General features: G+C 27.7%; 1 protein-coding gene across 1 annotated transcript; it reads right to left on the minus strand.

Annotated features, from left to right (window-relative positions):
• Window positions 1–9,757: 9,757 nt before the first annotated feature.
• On the minus strand, window positions 9,758–10,454 carry LOC145058158 (S-protein homolog 29-like). Its single transcript, XM_079006069.1, has one exon. It carries the CDS (start codon window positions 10,367–10,369, stop codon window positions 9,929–9,931), a length of 441 nt encoding a protein of 146 aa, XP_078862195.1. The 5' UTR covers window positions 10,370–10,454; the 3' UTR covers window positions 9,758–9,928.
• Between the last annotated feature and the right edge of the window lie 2,410 nt (window positions 10,455–12,864).

Raw genomic sequence — 12,864 nt, forward strand, 5'->3', positions numbered from 1 at the left:
TTGAAGAATGGATTGTTGTTTGGTTATCAAAATCAAGATCTACATCAGATTTGAGTTTGTGAAGGAATTCTTACAGTTTTTGGTTGTATCTTCTCACAGAAAACTCATTGTCATTTGTGTTCTGATCAGATCTGTGTACTTGGAAGCAATTTTTGGAAAGATTTGGCTGTGCGACATAATTATCAATTGGATCAAATCTTAACCGGGTATTTAAAGAATGAAAAGAAATTATTTTCGGTTCTTCTCTCTCACAGAAAACCGAGAACCTCTCATTCCTCTCTAAAAATCTGAAAACTTGTTGTGATCTTTTGTTCAATCGACTTCAAATCCTCAAAGGTACTGCAATTCCCACCACAGATATGCATTTTTATTCGAAAACCAACCGAGAAATCAATGGAAAATCATGATTATATGAACTGTCGACGTTTTCGGTCTGACGGCTTTCGGTTCAAGTCGAGTCGTTTTCGGTCGAGTCAGATTAGACGGCTTTCGGTTCAAGCCGAGCCGTTTTCTGTTAAGCCGGATCAATCGGCTTTCGGTCCAGTTGAGAATTGCTCTTCTTGGCTTTCGTTCTAGCTTATTTTCAGTGTAAATATAGCTTTTGGTCTTGACTTGTGTGTTGGTCCTTAGGTTTTCGGTTTGACTTTCTTGACCAAGAACCTAAGTTTTGACTTATAAAAAATTAATTAAAATGGCCAATCCAAAAGAATTATATTGAGAAATAAAATCAATGCATTTTAATCAAATGATTTCTCATCTGGTCTGTTTTGTGCAGATTAAATGGCAACTTTCAAGGTTGTAGAAAGTCACAATGTTTCAATTTTTCTTGATGATCCTCCTATGGCGCACAATGAATTCAAGTCAATGATGTTCTAGTTGCGTGAATGCTGCATTTTCTCAGCACTTACTTGGAACCCCATAATCTACTTGGATTTAATCAATGAGTTATGGAGTCCAGCTAGCATGAGAAATGAAAACAACGGAGCACAGACAATCGAAGCAACTGTCAAAGGACGTAAAATTGTCATCACTGAGCAGTTTATCAAAGATACATTGAAGATTGATGACAATACTACTTTTCCTACCGACATTAATCTGCGAATTGTTGATGAGTACCTTCAAAAGATGGGATATGAAGACGTTTTCCCACCGACTCTCAAGAAGCTGCTACCCCCATACTGGAGGTTTCTGGCACATGTGTTTGTCAACTGTATATCAGGACGTAAGGGTGGAGCGGACAAGATCTCTTCAAGGAATACTGAAGTTATTATTGCACCGGCAGCAGTAATTAACTTCAATTTCTCAAGATTTATCTTGGAAGAAATGGTCACTAATCTCAAAAAGAAGGCGAAGGACCAATTCCTGCTTTACCCTCGGTTCATCCAGATCTTTCTCAACTGCCTTTTTCCAGACCTTGTCAAGACAGGAGAGATTCTCGACATGAAAGCTTTTGGACCACACACAATCAGTCTGATGAAGCAAAATCGAAAAGGGAAAATCATGTTTCAAGGAAAGTACCCTCTCGAGAAATTTGGAAAAATTTGCTGAGCTAACCGATTCCTCTGAGTTCCATGGGTCACCTAAGCAGACTTCAACTGATCATGCATCATCAGACTATGCAAATATAAATGATGATATAATCGACGTGTCAGACCATGAGGAAGAAACTATTGTTGCTCCAACTGGCATTGTAGCTGAGGAGCATTTTTTTACAAATGTGACTGTCCAGAATGACTTTGATTGAGGTTCTACAGAAGGATTCACCGAAGCTGAGGAAGGAGAAGAGAATGAAAGAGTTGATATGTCCGGCTATGACAGATATTATATAGCTGATCAATTCACTGGACCTGAGTACACCTTGTCAAATGAAGATTTCGATGACATCTTCAATGATATCAATGATGGTGCCATTCCAACACCAGAGATTAGGGAAAATGCTGACAATCAAGAAGTTGAGCCTCTTGTTCCCGTTCAAGTGGCTGATTCTTCGATTCAAAAGGAAACCTCTTCAGGGATTCCTCCCCTTGAAAGGGTGATTTCTACATCTGAGCCAATTGTGAGTGAATCCCTGACAGACCTGACCTCCCAGCCCCCGTTGAAAAGACAAAGAACTGATCCAAGGGTGGGAGTTATTTTTCCTGACCTAACTCAAACCACAGAGATTCCTCCACTCACAACTACTGCCCCTTCTTCATCCGTGCCCTTTCAGGAAGGCCCCAGCTCGATTCATGAAGTTGGTGGTTCATCTGCTGGCTTGAGTTCGTCTCCTCCAGGGCCTCATCATGACGTTGCCTTTGTAAGGCTTGCCATGCATTTGGCTCAAAATTTAAGCCCAACACACTCCTCATGCGGAAAAGGTATATCCTTTGAGGAGAATATATCTGGAGATGATGACACCTCAGTGCCTGATTTGAGAAAGGAGATTAGTGTACTAAACCAGAAAAATATTAAGCTTGATATCAAAGTTGCAGATCTTCAAACTAAGAGCATCAAGCTTAATAATCAAGTTGCTGATCTTCTCAAGGAAAACGCTCAGAAATCAAAGCAGATCACCGATCTTCAAATGCACTTTGGTCTGTTGACCGCCAGTTATTATTATCTAAAGAAGAAGCTGGAAGAAGAATTTGGTGACAAGTTTAAATCATCCGTCAGTGAGCCCAAAATCTATCTTCCTAATCAAGATGCTCCCATAGTTCCACGTCCGACAAAATCAACCAGGGTTGTCAATCGTTTTGAAAAGGAACCAGTGCAGGCTCTTCATGTTGTGGAATTAAAACGTGCTAAACAATCCAAAGCTGCTGAGAAGGGTCAACTTTTATTCAAGAAGAACTCGGATCAGAATGCTCCCGTGAATCGACCAGAGATCAATGTTACTGACCTTGGAGAAAATCGCTCCAGAGATATTTATGGTGATAGGGTTGATCTTACGAAATTGTCTAAAGCCCTGTTTTCAAATCCAACAAATGAATCTAAGGGAACACAATTCAGGTTGTTTTTAGAAGTTCAAGTGGCAAAGGGCATTCCCTCTATTAAGACAACAACGTCCATCATTAACATTTACCCAAATGTCATAGATCCCAAAACCAATCATCCTCTTCGATCTGTGATGTGGCCCGCAACAAATCAAGTAAAGCAGATTCCCATCCTTCAGAATCATCCAGATGGATCTCTGGAATCCATGTTATACTAGGTGTTTGATGAAACTACCGCTTCTACTGTCATCAAACTTAAAAATGGATGTATTCGTCTATATGACAAGAGGGATTTGCTACAATTCGGAAAGTGGGATATACATCAACTTTCTATTCATCAAATCATCATGGCTGAAGATCTTTTTGAGCCTGCTGCTAAGGAATACACAACCATGGTTGCTGACATTATACAGAAGGAGATGTGGAATGGAGCTATGGGAACGTCAGATGTGCTTGTGGTTGATAAAGACTAAATCATGCTAGCCCCAAACCAATGGGGAGATTGAAGGGCCAATTTATTTGGTTTAGGCTAGGCATTAATGCATGGATGGTTTAGGGTTGTTATTAATGTGTTTTGGACATCTTTTGTGTTTGTTTGAGTTTTCGGTCTAGGTAGGTTTTCGGTCAAGCTTTGACCGAAAACCTGTTTTCGGTCTTTGTGTGTTACTATATATAGTTGCCAGAATGTCAGAGGTGAGTTAGGTTGTTGCAAGTCAGTTTTCGGTCTATCCAAGTTGTATCCGACATTTCATAGTTGAATTGTATGCAAGCTTGGTTGTTTAATCTTCTTCTACTTCATTTCTATTGCAAATTGATTGATCATTAGATTGATCCCACAGATTTGGGACCTCACAACATGTAAATCATATGTCATTCATATGTAAATCACAATTGAATCACATATGAGTTACATATGAATGACAAGTGATTCACATATGAATTACATGTGATTCACATGTTGATCATAAGTGAATCACATAAGAATTACATGTGATTCACATGTAACTCCCAAATGAATTACATGTGATTCACATGTAATTCACATATGATTCACATGTAAATCACAAGTGAATCACATATGATTCACTTGAGTGCTCTTGCATTAATCAAAACAAATTTAACTTTCTTGTAGATTTTGAAGAATTTGTGGAAAATATTGAAGATGTGAAAAGTAAAAAATTGAAGAAAATATGGAAATCTTGATATGAAGAAATGATCATACTGTGAATCTTTGAAGTTTTTATATTTTATTTTGTATCAAATAAAATACTTGTACTATTACGTTTATAAATTGATTAATAAAAATGAGATTTTTATGATTTATTTATGAATATTATACTATAAGAAATATGCATACATGCATTTGAAAAAATATGGATATATATATATATATATATATATATATATATATATATATACATATATATATATATATATATATATATATATATATATATATATATATATATATATACACACACACACACCTAAAACGTTGTCTTTGTTTTGTTAAAAAAAATTATTTTTTTTTGATAAAAATGCAGTTTTAAAAAAAATATATTTTTTTAATTTTTATAAAAAAAATCTTGTGTTCTGAAAAAAAATAAAAAATTATTTTTTTTTTTAAAAAAATCCGAAATTTGATTTATTATGATTTTTTTAAAACTTTTTATAAATATTTTCAATAAAAAAATAAACATTAAATGAGACTGGTAAGATAACGATCATTGTCCTTAATGAGTTAATTTTGATCTAACGCTCCACTTTAAGCTCTCATGTTTTTTTTTGTTCAAAAAAAATTAGAGTTTTTTTTTTAATATTCTAGTTTTTTTAATTTATTTATTTTTAAAAATTTTACTTTTAAAAAATGCAGTTTTTTTCGATGCATGTTATTTTTGAAAAAAATGCGGTTTTTAAAAAAAATATAATTTTTTTAGAAAAAATTGCAGTTTTTTTTAAATGCAGTATTTAAAAAAAAATGTTGTTTTTTTTTTGAAAAAAATTGTAGGTTTTTAAAAAAAGATTTTTTTTTCAATTTTTTCAAAAGAAAATCTTGCTCTCTGAAAAAAATTAAAAATCTCCATTTTATTTAAAAAAATAAAAAATTATTTTAAAAACAAAATCGAAATTTGATTTATTATAATAATTTTTAAAACTTTTTATTAATATTTCCAATAAAAAATAAACATTAAATGAGATTGGTAAGATAACGATCAGTACCCTTAATGAGTTAATTTTTATACACTGAAATATAAAATTATACTTGTAAATAAGTTGTTAATGTATTGTATTAAACTGTGAATTTGTTGTGTTAAACTTAAAATTTGTTCATAGCTTAGTATAATAAATTCACAATTTAATAGATAAAAATGCCTCTAGATATGAGCCTATAACTGTTAGTATTAAGTTATATATATATATATATATATATATATATATATATATATATATATATATATATATTTGTGAATATATAATTTTTGTGTATTAAACTATGAATTACTATATTAAGTTGTGAATTTTTATATATTAAATTGTGAAATGATTATATTAAGCTGTGGATTGGTTGTATTAAGATTTGAAATTTTTATGAATTTTGTTTTTTCTTCTAAAATATGAGAAGAAAGAATCATTATACATATATATGATTTTCTCTAATTTTAACAAAATTATATAAAATTTAAACTATGAATATTATGTAAATTAAATTTTGAAAAAACACCAACCTCTAGATCTAAATGTATAAATCTATGTTTAAAGTTAAGAATATGACATTTTTATGTATTAAAGTTTTAATTTTTTATATTAAGATTTAAATTTTATATATTAAACGATAATTAACTATATTAAATTGTGAATTGAATGTATGTTGCTGTGATTTTTTTTATATATAATTTTTGTAATAAAATATGAATGGTTTATGTAAAAAAATCTGTATTAATTTCTTGTGAATATATTTATTTTTAATGTTGTATAAGTTTGTAAGAATGCCTTAGTTTTTATAATTATTTTGGATTAAATTCAAAATGGATGAATTAATCGGTTTATTGAACTATGAATATAATATTTAACATGTCATTGTCTGACTTTATATACAGATCTTATTCGGAAGAAAAAATTGTTGTAATGTTGGCACAGATGGTTGATGGCGGCATGGGGTGTTGGTAAAGTTTGGGTTTGATTTCTATGAATTAAGAATTACTGTAAAATAAGTTATGTTAAGTTGTGAATTTTGTGTATTAAACTGTAAATAGACTGTATAAAGTTGTATTTTATAAAAGTTTTGTGTTAAAATACAAAATTAATGCATGCACGAAAATATTAGACTAAAAAAAAATTACGATTTTGCTATTTTCTTACCAAAAAGACAAAAAATAAGGATTTTAACATACTTGATAATATTCACCATATATTTAGTAATTAAATGAGGTTCTTAGTGCTCTTAATCTTTTGTGGTTCTCATTTGAACCACTCCATATATGTATATATATATATATATATATATATATATATATATATATATATATATATATATATATATATAGGTGGGTTCAATTGAGAAAATAAAAAAGGTTGAGAATGGGGGAATCATTCTCAGCCACTCATTTTATCTAAACATAAAAAGACACGGTGACAAACTTGTAAATATGATAACAAGCTTCAATCTCAAATACGTATCTGTAGAGAATTAGATTACAGTTCAAACCCATTCATCGCTCATCATCCACATTTATTCTCCAACTTTCAACAATCATCCAAATTTCTTCAATTAAACCATCATCAACATCATCCAGCGCTAATCAATCATCGATCTTCGTCAATAATCAACACGATTCAACAGTTAACAACAAAAATTTGTTTTTGGTTCTTTTAAATTCAACCTTCAATTGTGCTTGAATACGATCAGATCTTCAACATCAAAGATTAATTATACTCCCAGCATTATTAGATCAACATCATCGATAATCAACAAAAATCCACTTCATATCATTCATTCAACATCGATTATCAAATAAAACTTCAAAATTGAGGTTAGAAAAAGATCAAATCGTTTTTTTTTTTGAAAAATTTCATATAATTCTCTATAAATCTACTCTTTTGTAAGATTTAAATAGTCAAAATATCATGTTTTTAACATTTAAAAAAAAAAAGTTAAATTGTATGCACTCCAACTGTTTGATGAAATGCATAAACTAAATTACCACGTTATATTTATATATGAATATGTTTTCTCAGTATATGATTATTAAAACAAAAAAACAAATATGCAAGTCTGTATGTTATTCATATGTGAATAACATATAAAAATTATATATATTTGTGAAAAGTACCTTGTAATATTCATATGTGAATATACTGTGTAATATTCATAAGTGAATATATAATCTAATATTCACTAATGAATATACTATGTAATATTCACATGTAATATACCATGTAATACTATGTAATATTCAGATATAAAAATATTATCAAATATTCATAAGTGAATATATCATCTAATATTCACAAGTGAATATACTATGTAATATTCATAACTGAATGCATCGTCTAATATTTAAATATGAATATGCTATGTTTATTATATGCTATATTCATATATGAATGATACTTAAATTGTAAAAAAAAGAAAATTAATCATAGTTTTTATTCATAACTGAATAACGAATGTACTGCAGTAAAAACCTGATTTTTTTATTCACTTATGAATAACGATAGCTGAAAATATAAAAAAAAAAATTATTTTATCTTAAAGTTATATCAATATGGATGTCTATTTGTAGAGAATAAAAAATCATGAATTTTGGTATATTTAAAATCATTTTTCGATAAAAATAGCTTCTTAAAAATTAAAAAAAAAATGAAAAACTATGTTTTTGTATATATTAAGGTAAAGATTAGCATAGTTTTTGCTATATTCATTTCCGCTGGTACGACGAAGGTTTTTGCGGCAAAAATAAATGAGTGGCTGAGAATAATTCCTCCATTCTCAATTTTTTTTTATCTCAATTGAACCCTCCTCTCTCTCTCTCTCTCTCTCTCTATATATATATATATATATATATATATATATATATATATATATATATATATAGAGAGAGAGAGAGAGAGAGAGAGAGAGGTTCAATTGAGAAAATAAAGAAGGTTGAGAATGGGGGAATCATTCTCAGCCACTCATTTAATCTAAGCATATAAGACACGGTGACAAACTTGTAAATATCGTAATAACCTTCAATCTCAAATACGTAACTATAGAGAATTCGATAACTGTTCGTTCATCATCAAAATTTTTCCTCCAACCTTCAATAATCATCCAAATTTCTTCAACTAAACCGGAATTTCTTCGCTGTTCATGAAATTAGAATCGGAGTTCTGGACTCGCAGTCACAGTCAACATTAGAATCGGTAATCACAGGTTCCCAATCGGATTTTTGGAAATCAAAATCAAATTGAGAAATCGATCAGAGATAGGATGTCGCATCTGAAGTCGAAATCGGAAGTATATGATGATTTGGAATTGATAACTTGATGTTTTTAACATTTTTAAAGTAGTTTACTTGTTTGCACTCCAACTGTTTGATGAAATGCATAAACTAAATTAGCACGTTATATTCACATATGAATATGTTTTCTCACCTGAATCAGTATATGATTATTAAAAACACATAACAAATATGCAAGTCTGTATCTTATTCATATGTGAATAACATATAAAGATTATATATATTTGTCAAAATACCTTCAATATTCATAAGTGAATATACCTTGTAATATTCATATGTGAATATATTGTGTAATATTCATAAGTGAATATATCATCTAATATTCATAAGTGAATATACTCTGTAATATTCACATGTGATATACCATGTAATACTATGTAATATTCACATATGAAATATCATTTAATAGTCATAAGTGAATATACCATTTAATATTCACAAGTGAATATACTATGTTAATATTCACAAGTGAATTGATCGTCCAATATTAAAATATGAATATACTATGTTTATTATATGTTATATTCATATATGAATGATACTTAAATTATAAAAAAAAAATTATACTTTTTATTCATAAGTGAATAACGAATGTACTGTAATAAAACATGATGCATTGTTATTCATTTATGAATAACGATAGCTGAAAATATATAAAAAATAAATTTTTTATTTTATCTTAAAACTATATCAATATGAATGTCTATTTGTAGAGAATAAAAAATCATGAATTTTGATATATTTAAAATCATTTTTTGATAAAAATAACTTATAAAAATTAAAAAAAAAAAAACGAAAAAATTTATATTTTTGTATATATATTAAGATAATGATTAGCATAGTTTAAGGAAATATGTTATGTTGGAAAACATATGTGCATTCATTTCCCATTTTCCGCCAGTACGTTGGAGGCTTTTGCGGCAAAAATAAATGATTGGCTGAAAATGATTCCTCCATTCTTAACCTTTTTTTTTTTTTTTTTTTCTCAATTGAACCCTCCCCTATATATATATATATATATATATATATATATATATATATATATATATATATATATATATATATATATATATATATATATATATATATATATATATATATATATATATATATATATATATATATGCGCAAGATCGACTTCGTATTTGGTAACGTTTGTCGCAAAATTTTGTTTTGTAATGAATAAATTAGGCATCATGTTCGAAAAGTCAATAATTACCATATAGCATAATTAGCACATAGCAGTCTATTCAAGAGAATGCGCATACAACTAGATGAAAGTAAAAGGGGGAAAATTGTCTCTCTTTACTCTTAGCTTTCAAAAACACAATTCCAAGAAGATGAAATCATTGTAAGCCTACTTTTATATCTAGTAGTAAATAGGTCCCACAATTATATCATTGGTATGTAAACCAAGCTAAGATATAGCAGGTTAGGTATTCCAAATAAAAATTATGACCAAGAAAAATCCTTAACCCAATTATACTCGTCGTTGCTAAAATAGAAACCATCTTCCTTAACCAACCAGAAACATTTCCTGGAAACTCCACACCTCGATCTGTCTCGGTGTATCTGAAAGGCTTTAAACTTCTTCCTTATTTGATCCCATTTCATCGTACAAGAGAAAGCAGGAGTGGATGTCCAAAAACTAAGCCTGGTGTCCCAACTGAAGTCGTCTCCTTCTTGGAGAGCTCGACCACCTATATCACCATCTTGTGAGGCACACCATATGATAAGTGGGAGAGAGGAGTTGTTTGTGAAGCCATTAACAACACGAACATGGTACCTAATACCATGGATAGAGAAATATTCAGGCTGGTGGTGGTGTCTCATGGACATGAATACCATGTATGAAGCTAATAAGAAAAAAAGAACAATTTGCCAATTTTTCATGGCTTTAAATCTATGTGTGTATCTTGGATGTTTCTTAAGAGTAGTGATGATTGAGAGTTATATATATAGGAGGAGGAGATGGGACTTCATGGCGTAAGTTAAAATGAAACACTATATATATAAAAAGATCAAATGATAAAAATAGTAGTTTGTCATGTTAATGCCATTAAGATCAAATGATAAAAATAGTAGTTTGTCATGTTAATGTAATGGCATGACTTTTGTCTTCTAAAAAGATTTTAATTATTACTAATTACTTTTATCAAGTAAATGTCAATCATAATAATAATAATAATAATAATAATAATAATAATAATAATAATAATAATAAATTTCAAACCCGATCGATTTTATAAATACTTAGATTAATATATATAAAAAATAGATTGAAATGTGATATTTTATAATCATAAATTTGAATAAAATAGTTTTTGTAGATAGATGAAGTAGAAAAAAAAACGAACTATTTATTTAACCAAATAACTAGGAATGAATGTGTTTGTAATTAAAAAAAAAAAAAAAAAAAAAAAAAAAAAAAAACCGAATGTGTGAATATATTAAAGAACTTCAATTAATAAGTAAGAGGACATTAAATTTGACTATATTGGAAAAAAAATTTTGTTTTATAAATGTAAACAAACATAGTAAGAAATTAACTAGGTATAGATATGATTCCAAATAAGTGTAAATCCGGTTAAAAAAAAAAAGTGTAAATCCACTTATGAGATAAATAGTTTTTAGCCCAAATCTTGCCCTCCTTTAAATTCGAAGGTTAAAGTCTCCTCTTAAATATATATAAAATTAAAGAGTATGTTAGTAGTAGATTAGGTTTCTGAGTTAAAAAAAATACTTATAAATGATAAAAACAATTTTCTATACATCATGTGATTTGAATTGGTTATTCCATTAAGAAATGTGAATAGTAAGGATTGATTAAAAGAAAATGCTATATATAAATGTTTAAACATTAAATATTTTTCAAATAAAAATTCAAAATAAAAATGACCGGATTAATAAAGGAGTAAGTATTTCAATTAAGAAATAAGAGAAAATTGTTCTCATATAACATACAATTATAGGTAGATAATATATTTGTATAATTTAATTAACATCTATTCAACGACTTCCATTTATATAAAATTCCACATGATTTATGATTTAACATTATATATTTCTTATCTGTTGATTTTTTTTTAAAATTTGATCATTATGGTTAATTGATATATAAACCATTTTTTTGTAAGTTAACGCAATATAATTTTTCTATTAATTAAATAAAAACCACTTCTTTAGAAAGAATTGAATTATAATAAAAATAATTATTTATTAATTTTTATTTAATTTGACTTGTCGTTCTACATTTACAACAATTTAATCTTTGTTACTACTTTGAAAACATCGCATTTGAATATATTTTTTATAAGTTAATTTAATAATATGATTTATGTTTTGGGCTTAACATAATAACTAAAATAATAAATATATGTATTATAATAATCATTTTAAAAATCAATCAATAATAAGATAAAACTTACCATTTAATAATATATTTTAAATTAATAGATTAAGTATATTAAATTAGAAATTGAATATAAAAATCTAGAATTTTGAATTAATGAATCAATTATTGTATTTCTAAAATTAAAATCTATTTATTACATCAAAACAAGGAAAGTTTATTTGACCTACAAATATTATTAGTGTTGGAATTAATAAAATGGAAAAAAACATAAAATATCATGTGAAAAAAGTTTAATTGAAAATAACAACAAAATGACATGTGACCAACTCAATAAGAGTGTTACATTTGAGAAAAAAAAATTCACTTATTAGAGTAGATTCTTAAAATATAAGCTAATAAGGCCATAATGTATACATACATTTTCTCTTTCATTTTTCTAGAAAAACGTCAATTTTCCTCTTATTCTCTTTTTACACTCTTCAAAACCCCAAAACTGATACGTTTCACTTAATTTCACTTTTTTTTTAAAATATATTTTATACAAATATTATATATATATATATATATATATATATATATATATATATATATATATATATATATATATATATATATATATATATATATATATATATAGTAGTGAATCACAAACGATAAATTTTAATACATATATATATATATATATATATATATATATATATATATATATATATATATATATATATATATATATATATATATATATATATATATATATATTAAAGGTTTTGTATTGATCATATACACTTCAAGTATAAAGAACAAAACTAAACTAATTTAAGAAAAAAGAGAACATAAAGTTAATAACACAGAGAGTTCTCCAAATTGTCTTTCTCAAAGAAATGATTTGTCTTCACCAAGAAGACGGTTTGTCACAAAGACGGTCACCAAGTAATCGGATCTACTATCTATTCTGTATAGATATATCTATATCATTGCCTAATATAAAAATGATTACATAAAATAACTATACTGAGCTGACACTAATAGTTAT

Source organism: Lactuca serriola, chromosome 6 (genome assembly GCF_051521515.1).
Source record: "Lactuca serriola cultivar US96UC23 chromosome 6, Lser_US96UC23_V15, whole genome shotgun sequence".
Classification (NCBI taxonomy): domain Eukaryota; kingdom Viridiplantae; phylum Streptophyta; class Magnoliopsida; order Asterales; family Asteraceae; genus Lactuca; species Lactuca serriola.